The 23,821-nt window shown below is 32.4% G+C and overlaps 2 protein-coding genes across 2 annotated transcripts; both read right to left on the bottom strand.

Annotated features, from left to right (window-relative positions):
* Positions 1–59: 59 nt before the first annotated feature.
* Positions 60–16,769, bottom strand: LOC120276196 (snRNA-activating protein complex subunit). Its single transcript, XM_039282922.1, has 12 exons — positions 16,732–16,769; positions 7,946–8,156; positions 7,807–7,856; positions 7,629–7,695; positions 7,458–7,510; positions 6,522–6,729; positions 5,189–5,277; positions 3,910–4,000; positions 2,374–2,469; positions 1,442–1,567; positions 1,092–1,352; positions 60–479 (listed from the first exon to the last, which is right to left on the bottom strand). The coding sequence occupies exons 1-12, from the start codon at positions 16,767–16,769 to the stop codon at positions 198–200; spliced, it is 1,572 nt and encodes a 523-aa protein (XP_039138856.1). The 3' UTR covers positions 60–197.
* A 4,303-nt stretch (positions 16,770–21,072) lies between these two features.
* LOC120276195 lies at positions 21,073–23,143 on the bottom strand. Its single transcript, XM_039282921.1, has 3 exons — positions 22,749–23,143; positions 22,013–22,448; positions 21,073–21,900 (listed from the first exon to the last, which is right to left on the bottom strand). The coding sequence occupies exons 1-3, from the start codon at positions 23,141–23,143 to the stop codon at positions 21,073–21,075; spliced, it is 1,659 nt and encodes a 552-aa protein (XP_039138855.1).
* Between the last annotated feature and the right edge of the window lie 678 nt (positions 23,144–23,821).

Below are 23,821 nucleotides of genomic sequence, written 5' to 3'. Positions count from 1 at the left end.
AAATGCTGTGTCCCCTTTCTGTTCCAATAATTTCCTTCCATCCGAACCACTTGCAAAAATGAAAAAAATAAATAAATAAATAAAAATCGTGCCAAAACTTTCTTCCCAGGTATTGGGATGAGCATTTCTTTCTGAAAATTTGTAGAAGCACACACCAATTAGTAGGGAAAATTCTTCTGCTGTGCAACAGCAATTCTTTACTCATGATGATAATCATACACGAGATGTGGATAAAGCAATGAGTTATCTTCCTTGTAATGGAGGAGGAAGTAACACTTGATGCAGAAATAACAAGGGTTATTTGGCGCCCATTTATCATCGATCGTCATTTTGGTTGCATGATAAATCTTACAAACAGAGCATTTCTTGTAGCGCGGTCTGATTTGAAAGGTGAGGAGAGGATAGTCTACCTGATTCTGTACATCCTCAGGATGGACCAGTCTCATGTCCCTTATTACTATCATATGCTTGCAGTTGCCCTGTCAGATTCCAACAAAAGCATCATAGCTGAGTTTCTACAATAAAGAAAGGAAAGGGTTGAAGCATGTAAAAAAATGCTAAAGAGGACAATGCTGTGCACACAAACATGACAATGAGAATATTTGCAATTCATTGCATCTTGACGTTTTAAATAAAATGAAAATTATAGAAGTGAAAATGATCTTATTAATGGAGACATGCCAGTGCACTCATTAGATCATAGCATGCAGACATAGCCTATGTAAGGGGGATAATGAGTGAAAATGAAAAATCCATCGAGTTCTATGCATTCAAGCATTATGATCAAGGTGAATATGGATTATGCAGATTTGGGGGACAGTACCTATAGTTCAAAGAAAGGAAGGTGATATTTGTTGATCTATTCTTAATGATATGCGAGTAATTGATCTCATTATTAGCAAAAGAAATCCGAGAATAATTGTGGGAGGCACCACATTATACCTTAAACATCCACAAAGAAAATCCATGAAATATGACAATATACAAGTAAAAGATTTCCTATGCCATAGTAAAATTAATGAGGATTTAGTGAGAGTATAGGCAATTGCTTGGATGCATGTGGAAGAATAGAATGATTTGAAGAGCATTACCTGATGACAGTAAATATAACCAGCGCCTAATCGAAAGCATAGTTCTGTAAAGTGAGTTTTCTGCATGTCTGCAACTTTAAAATCAGGCACACATGGAACTTCAACATCCCCCAGTAGCTCCTTTTGCTTCTTCTTCAATTCACCAGACATAATGTACTTCCACTTCTCTGAGACTTCATCCTTACAGCTTTCAAGCCAATCAAAAATGGGTTTGCTATAATCAATAGCAGATGGATCTCTTAAATCATTGTAAAAGGTATTCTGCAAGGAGCAAATAAAGATTCCATGAAATAAGTCCTGAATATATAATCAAAAGCTAAAAATCTAATGAGACTAAGAAAAAATCATACTTCAATAAGGAAATATCCAGAAGGATCATGTTTCCCTGAGATTTGCATCAGCTTATCCATCTGGCAGTAAATATTGTCTCTCAACTCAGTTAGAAGTTGCCTTCCCAAGACCAGGAATTCTTGAGTCTGCAGAAGAGCAACATGTCCCAGACAAAACATCCGGGGGTTACAATAAAAGAATATAATAAAAAATTAACAGAAATTGAAAGAATTCAACTCTTAAGATTCTGAATTAGATGGAGGAGTCGAACTGTTATATAATTACATATTAAATGAATTACTACCACGCATGGTCAAAATTAAACATCCCAGAACAGCAAGGTGCTGCTCCAGCTATTAGTATTTCCAGTTTGTAGGCACTTGTGGTTCAAAAGATCATATATCTGGAAGACCATGCCAAACAACATCGTGTCTTTGACCCATAGGGCTTACATGAAATAAACCAACTACTCATGAACTAAGAAAAATCAAAGAAAAATAAGGGCATCATTGAGAAGTTTAAAAGGTGATGCAGCAAGTTCCCCATAGAGATTCTAAGTTAAAGAAGTTAGCATAATTGTCTTATTAAAGATGTAAATATTTGACTATCTTTGATTTTGCCTATAGGTGACATCATAAATAGATAACCATGTAAAATATTTCCACAGCCAAACATAAGAGACATTTTAGCATTGCCTGAAAGTAATGGAGATGTAGAATAGTAGATTGCATTCTTTTTACTCCAATTATAAATGCAACCACCCACATGTGTGAAGGCATAACAATATACCATCCAGGTTGCTTTCGATTTCACAAAAATAAAGCCTAAGTCCAAATAAGATAAATTTAAAGAATAGAAAATTCACTGGTAACTGAAAGACTAATAATGATAAAGCACGGGTCAATACAAAATTAAAGCACCAATAATCTCTATATACAATGTTTTGAAGTACCTTCATTGAGTTATTCTTTTTGTGATAAATCTCCACACAAAGAAGAACTTCTGGGTAGCATAATGGCACATGTTCTTCTGAATTAGATGACTTCACCTGTGAAGGAAAACAGAAAACACAATTAAAAAGGAAAAGGGTTCGTCACAGAAATCATCATGAAATACATGCTCACTGTCTAGGATTATGAGGAAAAAATGTCAGTATGATGGCAAGCATTTACTAATAAACCAAGTCATAGTTTATTAGGTTCAGTGATTTCATATGCTAACAGAGAAGAGAAAGAAATCTACAAATGAGAAGAACATAGAGCATTTTAAGAACACAGCTTCATATAAATGTCCAGCCAACAAATGGGCATGCCACATTTAATATGCATCCAATACACCATGGCCTAGCTGAAATAAGGACATAAGTGCCTCGCAACATATAGAAACAGTATTTTTGGTTCCACCACTCTCAACTACCCTAATGCACAACTAAGTTTAATGAACTCATTTTATCAAAGCAAAAGGCCTGCATGGGAAGAAGAACCTCCAACTTCCCTCTCTTATGAAAGTAATACCATTTCGACAGTAAGTCTAAGTCTAACAAGTAATTCTAGGGAATAGCCAAATGATATTCGTCAAATAAGATATCCAGACACCAACTAGGAAAATTACAGCAAGGATACAGAAAGATATCAAACGTTGAAAATTTCAACAAGTGGAGCACATAAAAGGATGCAAATTGATCTTCAGAAGTGAGAGATGATGAGAAGAAATGTAATACAGCTTCAGATAACATATCACCCAAGTAAGCAGATATGCCAAAGTGTCTAGCACTCAGGCCTATATTGACTTCCAGGAAATATGCTCTCCAAAAATAAAACCTTTCCGACACATGTTCAAAAGAAATACAAAATGGTTGACAATGATATAAAAATTCTGTTCAAGCTTTTAGATCTGCAAAAGGCAAAGCACCAAATGGTGCCTAAGGAATGAAAAGATAAGTGTCCATCTCTAATCTGCAAACCATAGGTCCCTATCCAATATAAAATAAAACAAAAGGACAATATAACTAGGGGAAAATCTCCATGGCAAACAATGAAATTGCATTGAAACTTTGAGAGGATGACTCATCTGCTGAATACTTCAAATTTTGTTCAGACATACTAACAAGATGATAGATACACTATCAGTGAATAATGCTTATGCTGTAATACCAGCATCGGAACCAGAACCAAAAATCAGTTTTATACATAAATAACATCCATGATACACTTGTACCAGTAGGGGCAAATGATAAATAGATTGCAAAGAAATAGCATTAAAAAATCACAGGGCTCAACATTATCAGTATGGAGCTGAAATGAAAAGGCCCTGATGTAACATAATATATATATATATATATATATATATAAACACGTATTATAGAGAATGTCTCTATAATATGTTAATATTTAAAATTATATTAATTGCTTACATACAGAGTGTAAGAAAATTTTAGGCACAAAGAAATTATATAAATCCCAGAAATAAATATGCTTGGCAATCATACCTTTGCAGGATTTGTTATAAACCTAAGTGATCTCATCCTTTCTGTATTCTCCAAAGCCAATCCAGTGCCTTCTGTAAACTTGGAATTTCCACTGCAACAACAGAATGGATTAATTCTTGATTCACTACATATTGCAGAGAAAAAATTCATGAAACTTCTTTTAAAAGCTTTGTCAATAATAATATTTCATCTTAGATCACATAAGGCAGAAAGAATTATCATTCACAACAGATTTATATCTTTCAATGAAAAGTAGTTTGTTGAAGTATTGATCAAAGAAGAAAACGAAAAAAAAATGAAGAAACATACATTTAGTATTAAGATATCTAAGTCAAAAGTGGAATAACATTGATGGGTGACAATTTATTGGACTTTAAAAGATGCCATATAATGCAAGAAAGATGAAAAGGAAGCTAAACAAACACTAGCCCATTTGAGCCAAATGTTAGTGATAGAAAATCATGCCATGGAAAGAATCCATACAAATACTATTTAATGAGAATATCTTGAACATTCAATCATGTGTTATGGAAAACAAAAAAATCCATATATGAAATCAGAAATGAAGAAAATCAAAATCTCTTATTTTATTATTTATTTATTTATTTATTTTGAGGATAAGGGTATAAAGTCAACACTCAAACTCATTATTTACCATATCCTATGACATCTGGACCAATATCAACCCATGAAAACTCAGTGCACAATTTCTAGTTATTACACCTCTTAACAAAAGATGAGTCTCACATTAATGAAAACAACACCCACTAAAACAAAAGATGAGTCACAAACCTCTATATTAAATAGCTCATGTTTTCTCTGCTTAAAAACTTAAAAAATATGCTAGTAAACAGGAGTTAATTACAAGGAGAAAGTAGAACTCAAGAGGGTATGTAGACCACACATGAACAAGAAGACTCTAAATCAGCAAATGAAGGCAAATGCCAGAAAAATCAAAGCCATATAGAAGATTCTGAAGGAAATGCATAATCACCTAAAAATGCAAGAAACAGGCAATGCAAAAATAGCACAACTCGTTAGTAATACTTGGACTAAAGGCACTTTACTGAATTACAGAAGAAAATGATATCACAAAAAAAAAAGATAAAAAATAGCACATCACATGAGTTTTGGTTAGCCTCAAGGGACTGTACCATAGAACGAATTTTCAAACTTTTCCTACCTTTTGTTACTACTCCAAGGATCAATGCCACAAGGTATATGTATGCAAAAAGTATACCTCTCGGGCAAATATGCCACAAAAATAAAATGAAATTACCTGAAAGAATGTAATCTGGCAGCTAGCTTGTCTTCTTCTTGTTTTTGTTTGAGTTTCTTAAGTTGTTCCACTTTTGCAAAGTAACTACCCTGATCAAAGAAGGTGTGATCCATGTTCTCTATGTGAAAAATTAAAAAAATAAAAAAAAACCCAGAAGGATAATCATCAAACCTAAAAAATGTTCAAGAGTCTAGAATGCCAGATGACAGAAATAAAACATATTAAGCACATGAAAGGTCAGTGTGCCGGTACTTAATTAGTCATTTCATAACAAGTAAAATAGCAAATCATAGACTCATACAATAGTATGCCATAATTTCAATAAATTCTAGACTATTTATGTAAATCTGTATGATAATTTGCTTATCTACATTTCTCAGTCCTGTAATCATAGTGCTCTTAGAACAACCCATCCATACAAGAATTTTTCAATTTTAAGCTTTCTTCAAACTGCTTCATTAAATTTGAAATCCCCACATCACTAAACCACATGCAAAAAATACCATGTTCGAATATCCAACCACCTCATCTAGTTTCCACTATCATTTCTCTTAGACCATCTGGGTTCATCTTTAGATTTTAATCAGCACAGTTAGCCATCGTTATCGTTCAAAACCATCACTTAATTATGAAGTGTGATTAATAGAACCTACACAAGAAGTTCATGAATACTTGGCATGTTTTACAGACCATGCTATCAACATAAGATGAATCAATTCAGTTAATTTTATCAATAACTGTAGTAATTGCAGTAAAAATTCATGTGGTAGGAACACGGAAAACATGAATTCCATTCAGATTTTAACTAAGATGAGATCAAACTTGTAGAAGATATTGTTGTTTCACAATTTCACAAACTGACAAGTTACACAAAGACATGTCCAAAGCACTTCAGCCAAAGAAACATCAGTTGACACAGCAGGAAACTCAGATTTAACCAAATGATGTATGTTATATAGTAAAAATTTACCATATAGAGAAAGATCAGTATCTCCTGTTGAATGAAAGAAATAGAAAAAACTTGTATCCCTCTTCAAAAGATGCACTTTCTTGTTGCTATTAAAATGATCAGAAAACATACAAATTTATTTAACAATAATTTCACAATGCTAAGAAACTCAATCCAATTAAATAGCAGGGTTCTATTTGCACAGTTTTATAGGATATATAGAAATGCCTCCAAATGACCAATGAAGATTACTAGTTTCATCAACCTAGAGAGTATGGTGGCTATATTACATAAATATAATCATTAACAAAATTACAAAACTTAAAACATATAAGTTAAAAGAAAAATGAAGATTGAAAGCTCATAAGGGTCAAGTGGGCATACTTCTAATTCTGCAGCTCGACTATTTCTATCAAAGACTCTTCCCCTTTTCTTTGCCTTCTGTGGGATATTTTTCTCAATAATATTGTTGCTGCACTTTTCAACTGAAGAATTGCATATGCAGCCACTTGATTCCAGATTTCCAGTGTCATTTGTTGTTGTTTCTCTACAAACAACGTCTTCACTTGAGAGACAAGAGTGATCCACTGACCTGCACAGATAATATCATCCAACTCAAACTAGATATACTATTGCAAATACTACTACATCTGCTCCTAAAAGCAATTGAAGTATAAATTCGATAAATTCCCCAACCTCTTGTGTGGCTTACAAACTATAAGAGACGTCATATTAACTTTGAATTGTGGCCATAAATAAAGAATAGCTTAGAACATGGAAAAAGTAATTCGCCATTGGAGAAGATAAAAACATCATTCAATGATCAGAGGAAAAGTCCAGAAGATTCAGCAATTCAGAAGATTCCTCAATACCCGTCAAAACTTTGGTCAAGGTACAAAATCTAGGATTACATCAGCACATCAAGAAAAATAAATACAGTAATGCCCACAACACAAATGTTCTAAAGGAGAAAAAAAAATTTAATCTTGCAAAAATGCCACTACTTCTTATAACATAAACCTAATCTACTTCTCTTGGCCATGTGCATATAGTAATGCTAAATAGAAAAAAAAAAATGGTCTAAATACATCGCTAGAATACTCTATTCAAGACTTATATACAATCCATAGAATATGCATAAAATATGATAATTCATAATCAAATACACATTGCTTCTTTTTCAAACTTCACTTTTTAAACTTTAGCATAAAAAAAAAGATGCATATGCACATCTAACTATAAAAGCAAATTTTTCAGTAAAAATATTTAGATATCAAGATAAGCTAAAATGGAAAATGCAAATAAATAAGTAAAACCTACCCTCCATTAGTGCCCTCCAACAATTTTGACTTATCATCCGCGCTTGCCAAATTCTGGCACACCAAACAATGCAACAAATAACTTTTTTATAAAACAAGAATTAAAAATTTATCATCATTTAAAATATCCAAAAGAGCCAAGCAATTTTTTAAAAGTAAATAAAACAATCACCTCAAAATCCTCCTTGAGAGCTTTCTCCACCAATTCCTCCTCCGTGAAAACCTTAAGCTCATCAACCCTACAAAAGCACAAAAACCCAAAATTCAACACCACAACCAATCATACACGCTCAGACTAATCCATAAAGATAGTCCAATAAAAACAAAGAACATTGAGATGAGAGTCTCACGATAGCTCATCCTCGAACCCTCCGGCTCCGACCAGCTCGGCCTCAAGGCTCTAACAACAAACAAAAACTCAACGGAACTAGGGTTAGATTTAGGGTTAGGGTTTCAAAGCATAGAAGGAAATTGGAGGCGGGTGAGCACCTGGAGTTCATGGAGGAGTGAAGACTGGAATTCATGGACGGAGGTTGGAGATCCAACAAGGTCAGGGACGTAGATCGGGCCGCCGCGAGCGAAGGGGAGCCGATTTCCCCTCCTCTCCTCTCGCCTCCACCGCCATGGTTTTCCCCTTCTCCAGTAATTTTCACGCGCTGCTTCCCTCTGCGTAAACGGATCTTCGGAATTCGGATTCGTACTTTGAATCCGACCCGATTTGTTTTAAGATATTGAAAATCCAACAATAACAACACCAATGAAAATAATAATAACCAGTATAATATTATTGATATTTTTTTATTTATAATAAAGCAAAGGAAAACCGAAATAGTGTTTAGTTTGTAAAAAAAATAGTGTTTACTTTATTAAAAATATTTCTATTGTAGCATGTCTATCCAAAGCTTATCTACTCAAAACAATTGTAATTAGATATATATTATATGTGTAGCTACATAAATATCTTACCTACATAACATCCTTAATAAAATTAATATCATTGAATTTTTTTTATTAATAATATTTATTTCTCATATTTTCCAAATAAATGTTGTTCAATATTTTCTAAACAAATATCTCAAAAAAAAATTTAGAAAAGGTTTTCACTTTCTCAGAATTATTTTATTTCCATTATAAAATCTTATTAAATATTTAATATGAAAATTGATTTAATGTCCATAACGAAATCAATGTCATTAAGGGCTCTTTAGATTACTCAATAGGAATGAGAATGAGGGAATGAGAAAAAGGGAGTAATGTAAATAAAAATAGAGGAGAGGAGAGGATAATAATGACTATACCCGACAACAATGTATTTAGTGGGGAGGATAATGATAAAGGTGTAGTTTAAGGGAATGAAAGTTAGGGAATAAAAATATAATAATAGAGAAAAATATAATAAAATTACACTTATACCCGACTACATTTTACAAAACAATAGTTTATATTTAATAGTAAATAATTAACATGATTATTATTAAATATTTGTAATATATTTAATTATTTATTTTAATTTATTTTTATTAAATATTTGTGATATATTAAATATGAAATAATTAGCATGATTTATTATTATTAAATATTTACAATATGTTTACTTATTTATTATAATTAATTAAAATGAAATATTACAACTAATTAATATAACGTAACACATGTTTGTTATATAAATTAATAAATAAATAATGTGTTTTATTTTATTTAATATTTTTAATCTGTTATTTATTTCTTCTAATTGTAATTAAATATTTCAACTAATTAATATAATTTAACAATTATTTATTTATTAAATAAATAAATAAATAACATGATTTATTATTATTAAACATTTGCAATATGTTTACTTATTTATTTTAATTATTTATAATTAACTATTTCAACCAATTAGGATAACTTAACTTTTGTTTGTTTATTGAGTGATTTTTAACTGAACCTTGTTAAACTATGATGCAGCGGTATACTCGAACTGTTGATTCGCACACAAATACCCAGTACAAGTCTTCAAAACCTGTTGATCAAAGATAGCTAGGAATTGGAAAAAAGAGTAAATTTTATTACTCAAGAGAATAACTATTACAAAACTGACCCTACTCTCGCCCATAGGCTTACATTAAATAGGAAAAAATCAAAGATATGAAAATAATCCTAAAACGGAGATGATTCGAAAATATACCAAAAATGGTAAATTTTCAAATACCGGCAAGAAATAAAAGAGTTAACAAAATAAATGCTAACGCCATAAACGTCTTACAAATCAGAGATTTCTAGCCAAATTAATAGCGAAATCAATTATTACTAAAAATAGCAAAATCAGGGTTTTCGAGGCCTAAACGATGGAATTTGGCCCGTTTCCCATCAGACTAGGCCCAAGAAACCCAAAAACTCCACCGCTCGGCGAATTACTAAAATACCCTTCAGTCACTTCGAGTCCCACTTCCGCATGAACGCGCATGCCATCTCCTCAATAGGGCCCACATCAAACTATGTCTGTTGTACTTGTAATTTTAATATCATTTACCAATAAAAAAAAACAATTATAAAGTCCCTTAATCAAGCATATTTTTGACAATAATATTTTAATAATATAAAAGAGAAGTAACATTATCAAACTCATCATTCAACACCCTATTAAAATCAGAATTAACATTATTAAACCCACCATTCAACACCCCATCATTCAACTTATGATAGTATAGTTATAGTTTTAATACAACCCATAGATAACCAAGTTTTAGAAAAGTAGTGAGAGTGGTTACAACATAGTACTAATGAGATGCAACATAGTAGTTTCGACAATCTTACAACCATTCAAAAGATAAACATTTTTTATTAAACATAGAAAGCAAAATTCCTTGTTTGTTATAGTACGGCTCGGGCATGGACGCCATTGCCTCTTCTACATTGTGTCCCTTCCTACAAGTAGATTGAACACACCAAGTAAATATTAGATATGTGAATTAATGCACAAAAAATATCATGATTATGAAATGTTGTAATGAATATCATAGCAATGAATGAAAAAAATAGCATGGATATGTGAATTTGAAAACTTCTATGAACATCAAGCCAAAATGACAACTAACAAAGAAATACTTGTACCTCCTAGAAGTATGTGACAAAAACGTATTTTTTTGTCATTGGGCAAATCCCAAAACATATTAAGTTTTTCCTCGTCTTTTCTTAAAGATTGCATTACCACTAATGCTTCATCTTCGAATAGCCCATTAATGTTGAAGATAACTTGATTCAGTAGTTTCCTTTTCTCTTGAACTTCCTTATGAGTGGCTTCCTTGAGTGCATTAGCATCGGTATTTCGAATAGCACATTCAGTCATTCCTTCGAAGCCCAAGCCCACCATATCCACAAAATGGCAAAAATTTTCTAAAATTAATGCAATATTGCATGTCTTGCGAGCAAACACCTAGCACATTAGTAGTTATTTCCGCTTTTCTTGTTCTATATCTTGGTCGATCAACTTTTGGCACATTCACACGAAAATGAGTTCCATCTAATGCTCCAAGACAATTCTACATTGAAGTAAGTATCTAATTATTAACAAGGCATCCACCATATTTTTTCAACAACTATAAACAAATGTTTTGTGATATTACCTTAAAAAAATTTCATCTATGATCATATGAATTTTCGAGAATAGGTTCAAGTTTCTTCAATATTACATCATGGCATAGGATAATTGCTTTCAAAACGGCATGAAAATGTCTGCTAAAAGTCTCAAGCTGATCTGACAAAATCAAACTTAATTATCCTATTTTTATGTGGTGTGCCACAATGTTTAAGAACATTGTGATCATTTCATCAACCATGACATTTTTCATACCGCGAAGCCCACCGGTAGTGGTCAATAATTGACATAATTTATGAAAACAACACCGATCCTTCCAGAGTTTATTGGTACACTTGACATCGCTCTCATAAACTACATGGAACATGTACTTATATTGTCTACAACTCCTAGTACAAGTTGACTCAACCTCATAATGAATGATATTGTCTTGATCATTTTCCTCATTTATTGCACAAATAGTGACGATGATGTTCATAACGAAAAAAATGCATGCATACATCATGTGAAGTAATTGCTCTACTTGAACATTTTCCACAGTTTTCGTTAGCCATATCTAAAATTAACAAATAAAACAAGATATGTTTTGTAAGAATGATTAAACTATAATTTAAACTATGATTTTAACTATGATTGATTAATATATATGGTCCATTACTTATATATATATATATATACACATATATGCATATATGTCACTGCTATACAAGGCTTCAGTAACAAAACCAATTAAATCTTACAACTAAAACATGCCACAAGGAGCATAGCTACATATTTCTCTCCCTAATTATCATTTTTTGCTGGTTTATATTAATCAAAAAGTAGTGCTCATTGTATGGTCTCCTTAGTAAGTATTAATCTTTATAATGTCCATTCCGAGGCTTGTATTACTACAAAATATGAAGGAAAAATAAGAAAAAATGATAACATCTTGGTATATAGTGCACCAGAAAGAAATATACGATTGCCATATTATTTTATTCCACCAAGACATACACAATTGTACAACTCATCAATTAGAACCTCAACAAGCAATTATAGGATTTCAGATTATTATATTCATAGAGATTAAGTCTAAAGATACTTTTACTGTACCTAAGAAGCAAGAAGCATGACTAGAAAAGAAAGAACAAAAAATTCGGACTAAACATGATTAGGCTATTGTGAATTGAATTACGGATATAAAATTTGATTCCTTTTATATATAAATGCAATCCACAGAAAATTGAATTATACAATAAGGTGTTATCAAGCGTTTAAGTCAAATAGAGAGCCAATTTCTTTAATTTGAAGAGTTGAGACAAGATATACCATCCACAACTCATGGAAGCTTCTTTAGCAAAACTAGTATGTTTAAACAATATAAGAAAATTGGAAAGAAAAAGCTTGTATTCTTTTAATCTCTCTCTCTCTCTCTCTCTCTCTCTCTCTCTCTCTATATATATATATATATATATATAGAACAAAAGGCTGCAAACTATTTTAGTGGCATTCAATTCTATGATGCTAGAGGACATATGTAACTACTAATTAAGATAATCTAAAATGACTCTTCCTAAGATGTTTACGAACATCAGTTTAATTTGCAGGGCATCGAAAATACAATGACCAAACTTTAGTTATATAGACATATATGACTTGAGTTCTCACCACTCTAATCGGAATTTCATCAATATAAAATATGTCTTAAAGAATACAATTAACATAAACAATTACACAAAACTATGTAGATTTTATTCTTCAAATCTTGGTTGTTGTCATATATATATATATATACAAATATATAGTTAGTTTTCTAAGATTAGTAATGCAAAGCATGTGAGTAAATCTTTGATTTTCATTATAAAGGGAAGATATGTGTAGATAATTAATGACTTCTTTTTGGCAAAGAGAGTTCAAGTTTTACAAAAAAGAATCCCTAGAGATACTAATGAAAAGCATCCAAACAAGATCTTTTACATTTAAAAAGAAGTTCAAAACATAAATCAATGAATAACACAACAAAGCAACATAAATAGAAACGTCAAATGTCACCAAGCTCAAATTGCTCTTATGTTTGTTCACATTATATCTCAGAAGTTCAATCAGTAATCAATGAATAGCGATCGAACAACATGAATAAATATGTTAAGCATCAGCAAATCACTCATTGTTCTGATGTTCATTCAACTAATAACTCAGAAGTTCAAAACACTAATCAACGAATAATTATAGAGCAACATGAATAAAAAAACATTAGTATCAGCAAACTACTTAAGTTGCTCTCAAGTTTGTTCAAACTATATCTCAGTAGTTGAAACACTAATCGATGAATCGAAAAATTAGTATCATGACTTCAAACATCAACCAATGAATAACAATCAAGCAATATGAATAGAAGCTTTAGTACCACCAAACAATCTAAAGTGGAAGATTCATAGAAGCAACTTGATTTAATTTGCAAACTAATTTATTGTGCTCTAAAATTATATAAACCATCATTCAACCAAACTGCATGTACAGGTGCTCTAAAATATTCCTAAAAACTATGAATCAAGCTCTTTTGGAATTTAGAACAAACACAGTGTCTTCAATTCCTCAAGACTCTCCATTCCACACACACACCAGCGAACGAAAGAACAAAAAAACCTTGTTAAACTTCTTGAGACCAAATTAGAGAGGGAAAGAGAGGAGAAGAATGAGATTGTCGTCGGAGGTAGATCTCAAGCTGAGAGAAAAGGGACAAAAACGGATCGGAGAGCAAGAAAAAGGCAACGAGAAAATTTTCACTATTTCCTAGCGGTGAATCTCAACGGGAAAAAGAGAAAGAAATGTGGAAATGTTTTCTAAAAGAAGGGTATAATAATCATTTTAATACTAAGGAGTCGAAATCCGCCTAATTTTAACAAGATTGGAAATACCCACATGTAGCCATCCCATTACCATAACAACCCAATATTCACTCCTTTCCTGGTACCAAACATGGGTTTAAACTTCATGGGTGCATCTCATTCCCACTCCCAACACATGAATCCAAGAGCCAAACGCCCTTAAATATTTTATGTTCATAATACAATAGGAAAAATTCTTTAAAAAAAGTTTAAAAATCTTCCTTAAAACCCTCTTTAAATATTTAATATAAAATAAAAAAATAATTATAATTTGTTTAAGTATTTAATGTAAACAAATAAATGGAATTAAACAATGTTTTCCACTTTTCAAAAATCCATTTTAATTGGAAGGACTTGGTAAATATTTAATGTTAAACCAATTTAATAATCTTAACCAAATTAATGTCATTAAATCTTTTTTAATAACAATAATAACCAATTTAATCATCTTAACCAATCCTAATGATGAGATATTTTTGGTTAATATATAGTTACTACTAAGTGATTAATAATTTGCTTTTTTTCCCTTCAAATTATAAATTCTATAATTAACAAATAATAAAGAATGTTATATTATATATTATATATCAAATAACTAAAAAAATATAATTATAAAATAATATTTAAAACTATTTTTATTAACTTAACATTTACCCAAATAACACAAAGATTGAACTATTTAATCTAATACCTACAAAGTCTAATATTTGAACTGGCTCTAATAACTATACTCCAAACATTTTAATAAATTATCGTATACTTTTTTCCCATAAAATAAAAATAAAATAATTATAATTTAATTGAAACATATAATGGAACATTTAATGCAAACAAAGAAATGGAATTAAACACCTCCCACTACTGATATCACATTTAATACAAATAAATACTTAAATGCAATAAGAGAAATTCTTTAAAAAATTTAAAATTTTCCTTGAAACCCTCTTGAAGCAGATTATACATCTACTTTAAATATATGTATAAATAATAATATTAATAGCCTATACATCTGTACATTGTAGATTATTTAAAAAAACAAATTTAAATATTTTTTATTATATTTAAATTTTTGTTTATATTAAGAGTGTGTTTAGTTTGGAAGTAATTCACTAAAGTGAATCAAGTTGGAAAATGCCACTTCGATGAAAACTTTAGTTGGAAGTTCCCACCTTCTGTTGTTTGGTTGGATGGAAAAATGTCATATCAATAACCACTTCGGTTGTTTGGTTAGTAGAAATGAAACTTTGGAAGTAATGACTTCAACAGTTCATGGTGTTTGGATTTGTGGAATTGGGGTTCCACTCACCGCTTCCAAGTATAAGTGAGATTGCCCCCCATGATTTTGTTGGGTTAAGTTTAAGAAATTTTTAACATCATAATTTTATCAATTAGTGTACTAATTTGTAGGTTTTAACTCAATTAAGTTTGATTAATACAATGCCCAAAATTTGCACTTATATAAACATCATTAAAGATAACTTAGTTAAAAACATAATTAGGTATTTTTTTTATGTTATCTAAAACAATATATTCATTGCCTTAATAACTAATGTTTTCTCATCAAATTGAAAAAAAAAATAACACAACATACTTTAGGATTGATTATGTTATGTAATGTATAATAATGTTTAAAATGGTCATTTTCATTATATACATATAAAATTTAATATATGTATAAATCATGGTTGACAAAGACCAGTTTATGTGTTACTCATCTAAGTATGAAATGCCCATAGATGAACAATTTCTTAATCACAAGAACACAATGAGTTGCACAATTCATCTACGCCACAACACATGTGACAATTTATAAGTATAAAGATATTCTTTATTCACAACAATTAAAATTTATAATGGTACAACATGAAAAAAAATTAATGTGTACAAGAATTGCATAACTGATTGTTCATAACAAGTGTTCACTTGTACAAGAAGAGCCAAAAGTTATTACAACAATTCATGTGTATAAGAATTGCATAACAGATGTTCACTTGTACAAAATGACCGAATAGTAATTACAACAACCCAATGACAAAAAAATGAAAAATGAAAAAACACATCCTCTTGCATAAAGGAAGTCAATTAATAAAAGGTATCTTCGTAGCACTACTCTCATGAGTGAACTCCATCATGATTGCATGGCTCAGGTTATAAAAACTCAATCATAACACCTCATTGCCCAAAATTAGATCCCTTTTTGCTTCTAATATTGACACACACAGAACTCAACAAAATAAATTATAAAACCCCAAAAATAAAAAGGAATCATACCAAAACAACTATAAAATATAAATTGCAAAAAATATAAGATCATCTTAAACTAGAAAACATCTAAGAAAACAACAAATTGTTGTGAAATTAATGAGAACAAAACTGAACCCAGAAGGCTGCAATGGTAGAATTTCATCCGGCCCAATGGCCTCGCCGTTCTTAGGGATACAACAAGACTAAGACAAAAGGTTACTGAAAAAAACTCCCCAACTCAATTAAGTTGCTCTTTGGCTACAATTGAAAGGGTTCATTCATCCTAACAGTGCCCGCCAGATGCAACTAATAGTTGTATAAAGCCCCTGTACATGGTTCAAAACAAAAATAGAAAAATAACCAAATCCTAGGCATTGCATGACTATAGGACATGCCATATGTCTGATTGAATTAATATGGTAGGAATACCCAGACATGGCATGTAGAAAACACAAAAAAGGCTAACAACCATAAAAACATATTCACATGAACATCATTCACAACAAGCTTGTGAGGTAAGCTATTCGTTGATACAACTAGCCTAATTAACTACATCTAATCAAATGTAAAACAAAACAAACCTGACAGCAATTAGAACACAAGCATTGTCTGACCACATCAAACGTGTTATGGAAAAGAACACGTGTAAAATAGCCAAAAACAAAGACCATGGTAAAAAAACAAACTCCAGAATAGGAAAAACAACGAGGATCATGATCAAAATCACAAAAACAATGAGCATGATTAAAAAAAAAAATGGAATTCAGATTGTAGCTGGTTGTAGAGAAGGATCAACTACCCTCCATTGCCCCGCCAGTGTGTGCATCTACTTGGAGTGTATAGAAAGGAACCATGCCTCGGTGCATTGTTTTTGATTTCTTGTAGTCATCATTAGCATGATATAAACACCTACAACAAGCTCTTGCTCATCAAACCCATCGACCTCCATAACCCTATCATATAAAATATCTGTCCAATGTAATGGATTTTTGATAGTAGTTATCATTTCACTAACAATCGTAAGTAGATTCGACATACTTGAAGCACTTTTCACTCCCCTCCTAGAACGATTGGATTCAATAAACGAGGTGGAAGGGCTCCTAGCAATAGGTGGAGTGGGGTTGCCATCACCTTCTTCAGTTTTAACATTATGAATAGGGGCTAATTTAACATTATCGTTGTTGGATTCTTCAATTTTAGGATTGTCACCAAATTCTAAATACAATGATGCTTTGCATAGGAGTCCCGTCACATTTTCTTCACCACAAATTACTCTAAGCCCTTCATAATTGTCAATGGGCTTGTTATGTATTATTTACCAAATTCTAAATACAGAGGTTCGATTCTTCATATCATGGCCAACTATGTGCATGAAAATAGCAAGTTGTTCCTCTATGGACACATGGTGTGTATCGACAAGGAAGTGCCTATCACGCATAATTTGGGACAAATGCATGAAAAGACCTATGTCCATCCTAAAGTAGCTCATACAATAGTCTCGCCCACTCTTGAAAATGGAGTTCATGTGTTTCTTCCAAGTTTGGTCCCGATATAACGATGGCTCCACGTTTCGCCTAGGCTTAGTTATGTGAATTTATTCAACTACTGAAGGCAATGACGATGACAATTGTGGTGAAAACCGATGCGAGAGTTCTTGCACGCTCACCTAGGGCCCAATTATCCATCTACACAATCAATCAATGAGTACAAGTTGGTGAATTAGGTTATGTGATTGAATTCTCTACATTCTAGTAATACCTTCTTAAACCTAACAAAAAAAATAAAACAAAACAAAACGCACATACAACAACATGCAAATCAATTCCAATGGCTTTAGAGTAGTCATAGTTTTCAGTTTAAATGTAAATTCAGGTTCAAACAAGTACCACTCATTACAAAAATTGGGAAAAAAAACAAAGGAATGCTAGTTGGTATTATCTCCAATAAGAACAGTAATAATATTAAAACATGAGTTGAATACAAAAACATAAGTGAGAGATAAGCATCATAAAGGTTCATTTTCTAATGCTGTAAAATGGAAAATTGAACTAACCAAAGAGTTCTCATCCAAGAATCATGAATAAGCTACTCGGGGTACAAAGGGTCTCTGAGACCCCCCTTTTTTCTGGGCCGCTCACTGCGCACGTTACCGAGCGGGCTGGCCGGTAGCGGCGCTGGCTGACGCCGCACGATGGCGCCCAACTCCGGTAATCTCCCAATCCACTCGTGCGTTTTTGATGAAACTTCACCCCTGGGGGTTTTCTCAATCATAATAATTATGGCATGAAAGGCTTAACAAATAACTAGAGAGAAAAAGTAAATGGCATACAGTGGTTATAGACAAACACAATAATAAACATAACTTCATGAAATGATTTAGACAAGCACAAGTTTACAGAGATGGAACTAATAAAGCAAAACAACACATCTCACAACTGGAAAAGGGTTAAATATAGGGTAAACTATTTAATTAGTCACTCAATTTTCAAGTAACTCCTATTTTAGTCACCATACTTTTAAAAATTCCAATTGGATACCTATATTTTAAATTCATGCCTATTTAAGTCACCAGGCCTAACTCCGTCAATGGCGTTCCTACGTGCCTTGCCACATCTCACCCAAAAGAAATTGCTCCTGCCACCTGGAATGACATGTGCATGAGTTTATTTATTTATTTCTTCTGAGCTAACAAGAAAGCATCCTTAGCGCCAAAGAGCAAGCTTCCTTCGCGCCAAAAAATAAACGTCCCATCTCCTTGTGAAGCTCATCACCTAGAAAAACCCTAATCGGCTGAGAGGGGAAGGATGATGAAGACCTTGATGATGATACTGCCAGGCAAAGAAGCCTTCCTCTCCCCCCAACAAATCAATTATTCTCTCCGTGGCCATTAAACAGTGTTTCAATTAATGTTTTTATTTTTCACTTTTTTTTGTATTTGGGAGATGAAATTGGTTGGGAAAACCAATTTGGATGTGTAATTTCATTGTATAGGGTATTGTTAATTTTTTATGAGGCTTCATTACCATTTGATTTTTTATTTTTTGATGTAGTTGGGAAGTGAGATTGGTTGGGGAAATCAATTTGGAGTTCATTGTACTAGATTTTGGATTTTTTTTAAAACTTAATTATTAATGTTGCTAAAGCTTTATTATTCAAATAAATTGACAGTTATTTTAGATGAAATTGTTTAGGGGTAACTAATTCAAGTCTATTTCCCTTTGGATGCTTGTTATGTTTGCAATAGCATGTATCAGTTTGATATTTGTTTTGTTTCATAATATTTGTGCTTTTTACTGAACAATTTCCAATTTTTTGAACCTAAAATTGTGATTTGGAAATCAATTGTACAAAAAAATTGCCTTATCTCTCTTTATATATGTATAGTATGGAATTCCTGCCTGAGCAATTCATATAATGAAAAATTGTAACCAAAGTAATTCATTTCTGGAAAGTCCTGCCTGAGTAATTCATCATAAAATTCAAAATTATTTCAAATTCATTGAACTAAAATTTTTTGAAATCCCTTCAAAACAATTGCAACCACAGTGAGTCAATTGCATATGGACAAAATGGAATTCCAACATAAGATCCTGTCATTTGTTTTAAACAATAAAAGTTATGGTTAAGGACATGGTAACTGAACTTTCTAGCACAAAAAAAAAAAACCAAGCTTGATTAGTCCACATTGAACCAACAAAACTAACATCTCGACAAAAATTTCATCCAGCTCTTCATAAGATTAATTCACACAATATGAGCAACCTCCCTAGTAACACTTTCCTCCCTTTCCCTCACATCTCTTGTAACTATTCTGAGAATTGCCTCCATCCTGAATATTTCTTCTTTTTGCTGGTCTTCCTGCCATGTTCCTTGATGGCACTTGCCTATTGGGAGGTCTCTTTGCCACTTCATGTGTGTTTATATTGACAGCTCTTGTGACAAAACTCTACTGTAAGGGAATAACTTGACTAGAACCCTACATAATATACACAAATAATGTCAGAAACTCTTTAATAGAGATATATTTAGGTTTCAAAGATAACTGACTCACATCAGGCATCCACCTAAGTGTAATTCCAAGTGGATTGGTTGTTGTCACATTTGTAGAAGTTTGATTAAATCCCTGTGTAGGAATAATTTAGTGCATTTATAAAACATAACAAAGTGGAGGTTAGGCATAATTTTACCATTCCAAATGTGCTTGTGCCCTCTCTTTGTCCTTGACTTGCAATTTCATTTTGGTTATGCTATATAGACTCATATGAATCAGAAATTATATTTTTGTTACTCAAACCACAACTAATTTAGAAAGCATTAAGGGAAAAACACATTAAACATCATGCATACTTATGATGTTGGAGGTTGCCCCTAGGTCCTCATTCTCTGCTGTGATGTTGGAAGTTGTTTATGGTTTCTCCCCCTAACCCTTCTCACCTAGAAAGAAAATCTTTGATTATAAGTCAGTTATTATATGCATGAAGGATTGTAATATTTTTTTCACCTTACTAAATGCACCCAAGTTCAACTCCTTGTTGCCCATCAACATTTTCCCCATTAGTTTGTCCCTGATGTTTGGATACACACACACATTTTCAGTTTTCATCTCAAAATTTTCATTCAAACAAAAAAAAATTAAAGAAGCATAAATATCCATACCATCGGTACTGAATGTTGCCTCCTTGCTGTTGAATCTTCCCTTGGAGTTACTCCTACAGATCTTCTAACATGAAATGGAAATAATATTGTCAAAAGTCTGAACTAACCTTGCAAATAATTTTAAATTACTCACACTTAATCTGGGTAGCCTTTTGTTACCCCCCACCTTCCCCCAACATGTTCTAATGTTGTGCCTATATTTCCCACATTTGTGACAAGTCATTTGTACTCCTTTCCTCCCAACCCTAGGTAGACTTGGAGTTGGTTCATCTGCTTCCCTTTCTTCTACTCTTGTGTGGTTTACCTAGTGGCCTTCTCATCATAGGAGGAATTATAGGTTCCATCCCCTGTACAACAGACCACTGATTTGCTCCTCTAATTGGATTAATGAAGTGTAAATATATTTGCAATTGAGTCTCCTTATGATAGCAAGGATCGACATATAATTCAGGCATTTCTCCTGTACAGAACATAACAACAACTGCACGGGTACATGGGATTCCAATTAAATCCCATTTCCTATATGAACAATTCTTGCACTCTAAGTCCACCACATGTTGGTCTGCAGGTCCACATGAGACTTGGTACTTTGCTCCACCTGCATGCCTAGCCCAACATCTAACTGACTCTTCAATTATTTTGTCCACCTTCTTTTGTATTTTTGGGCATAAGACTCCTGTATATTTATGGGCAGCTATTTCTTTCATTGCAATCATTTGCATCAATTTTGTCCTTATAGTCTCCATCATTGTCAGAATGGGCTTCCCTCTTGCCTCCAAAATATATTTGTTGAAGCACTCACAAAGGTTATTAAGCAGCATGTCACACTTGATCAATGTGGAGAAATGGGCCTTACTCCACTGTCTTGGGTCTTTGCCCAGGATCCATTTATGTGCAGCCTTAGATAAAGACCTCATTTTAGACATTGCATCTTCAAACTCTTTCATGTATGTTGCCCTGGCAACTTTCCACAAACAATCTTTAATTGCCTTCCCTTTGGTGTTGGGTTGGGATTTCAAGTTAGTGTACAAATGCCTAACACAGTTCCTGTGTTCAACATTTGGCACTAACTCCATCAGTGCATCAACTAATCCCTGTAAAAAAAAATACAAGTTATACTGCACAACAAATGAAATTGGAACAAGAAATTATTAAGTATATAATACTGATGACAACAAATTAATGACATTAAATGTTTAATTCAACAAGAGCAAGTAGCTTTTGTTTATCTGACATAAAGGACCAGTGGTATGAGTTCACAATCTCCAAATTTTGTATCATCAAATCGATGAACCAACACCATGAATCAAAGTTTTCACTCTCAATAGCAGCAAAGGCAATGGGATACATGCAGTCGTTAGCAACAATCCCCACAGCTGCCATTAGATGTCCCCTATAGTAACCCTTCAAAAAGCATGCATCTAAGCTAATAATAGGCCTGCACCCAGTTTTGAAGCCACTCTTGCATCCCTGCAGACAAACATACATGCGCAAGAATAATCTGGCCTCTAATCTGCAGATTGTTGTAGTCCCTTCATTAGTTTCCCATAACTCTTGCAAGTAATCATAGATCCTAGAATATTGTTCCTTTGCATTCCCGAAAACCACTTCTAGTGCTAGTGTTTTAGCTCTATAACACTTGCTAAGAGGCACAAATAAATTAAAATCATTTCTGACATCTTGTTGCAAGGAAGTGATGGAATAATGATGATGATCATTAGAGAACTTATGCAGGTAATGGGAAGCAATCCACCTAGAAGTGGCATTCCTGTTTTTCATTTCTTTTAGGCAAGTATGGTTACTGGTATATGTTTAACTCTGCCATGTGTTGTCTAATGTATCTTTTCGATTAAATGGAGACCCCCACAAGACCCATGGACATTCTTCTCTGCATATGGACTTAACTCTTCTTTTATCATTTCTCACAAACTTCAAGTTATACCTATTCTTTCTCCCATATTGCTTCACAGCTTCCTTAAGCGATTCTCTACTAGGAAACAACATACCTTTTGCTAACATAGGGTTTTCCATATCTGTTTCAATGTTAAACTCTAGAAATTTTCTAAATGATCTGTTAGATGCATCATCAGAATCAACAACACTTTGCAATGAATCTGAATTATCATACCCTGATTCTTCATTAACAACATCAGAATCCACTACATTGCCTAGACCCGAACCTAAATTATTGTGCACACTATCCATATCCCTCTCTATTCCTAGATTAACATTAATTTCAAATGCTTGGTCATCGTCATCATCTAGATCATAATCACTTTCATTAAAATCAGAATTTGTACTGTTATAACCAGTGCTAGACATACTATTGCTGGCCATGGAATTAGGAGACAATTGATGTTCTAAAACATTGGAGTCCACCTAAAATACATTAGCATTCATTGACACCATTCATTTACACTACAACAACAGTAAGATACAATTACTGGTTAATAGAAACTCAAACATTAAATCAGAATAACAAGTGTAGAAACTCATAATATTACTAAACTCATTTATAAAGAATCAAACATTCTTCTTTAAAAACTAAAGCATTGTTCTATGGAAACTCATTCTAAGATTATTCTAAACATATAAATTATGCTAAACATATAAGTGATTTTTAGGATTGCAATTGGGTAGTTTTGTTGCTAAACAAACATATTGTGAAATAAACATATAAGTGATTTTTAGGCTGCTGCTACATATGAGAACTTGTTTGTATATATTTATATATAATTTTGGAAATCAAATAAATAAGTTTTGTTGGCATCCCATGCAGCAATTGATAAAATATTGGGTGCATTTGTCATGTTACACTCACAAGTACAAGCAGAAAAATCTAAATAGCTTTGTTTCTTTTTGAGTAAGTATTTGTCTATAAATCTCTCACATAGTTAAGCATCAACTAATACTAACTATAAATTCTTTTGCAGATTGGAATCCTCTGAGTATATGTGGATTGAAGCAAAACACAATGGGGAAAAAGAGAATGTAAACTAGAAAAGTAACAGTGCT

This window comes from Dioscorea cayenensis, chromosome 14 (assembly GCF_009730915.1).
Source record: "Dioscorea cayenensis subsp. rotundata cultivar TDr96_F1 chromosome 14, TDr96_F1_v2_PseudoChromosome.rev07_lg8_w22 25.fasta, whole genome shotgun sequence".
NCBI classification, from domain to species: Eukaryota; Viridiplantae; Streptophyta; class Magnoliopsida; order Dioscoreales; family Dioscoreaceae; genus Dioscorea; species Dioscorea cayenensis.
This window is presented reverse-complemented; position numbering and strand designations above follow the sequence as displayed.

Excerpts from the sequence above, each read along its gene's own strand:
- LOC120276196 (XM_039282922.1), bottom strand. The coding sequence starts at position 16,769 with ATGTGGTCAGACAATGCTTGTGTTCTAATTGCTGTCAG. Across the intron at positions 7,857-7,945 it reads CACTCCTCCATGAACTCCAG|AGCCTTGAGGCCGAGCTGGT; the intron begins GTGCTCACCCGC and ends GTTTGTTGTTAG. Across the intron at positions 7,696-7,806 it reads GGGTTCGAGGATGAGCTATC|GGTTGATGAGCTTAAGGTTT; the intron begins GTGAGACTCTCA and ends GTGCTTTTGTAG.
- LOC120276195 (XM_039282921.1), bottom strand. The coding sequence starts at position 23,143 with ATGGCCAGCAATAGTATGTCTAGCACTGGTTATAACAGTACAAATTCT. Across the intron at positions 22,449-22,748 it reads CAATATGGGAGAAAGAATAG|CAAGTGTTATAGAGCTAAAA; the intron begins GTATAACTTGAA and ends TGTGCCTCTTAG. Across the intron at positions 21,901-22,012 it reads AACAAAAGCTACTTGCTCTT|GGATTAGTTGATGCACTGAT; the intron begins GTTGAATTAAAC and ends TTTTTTTTACAG.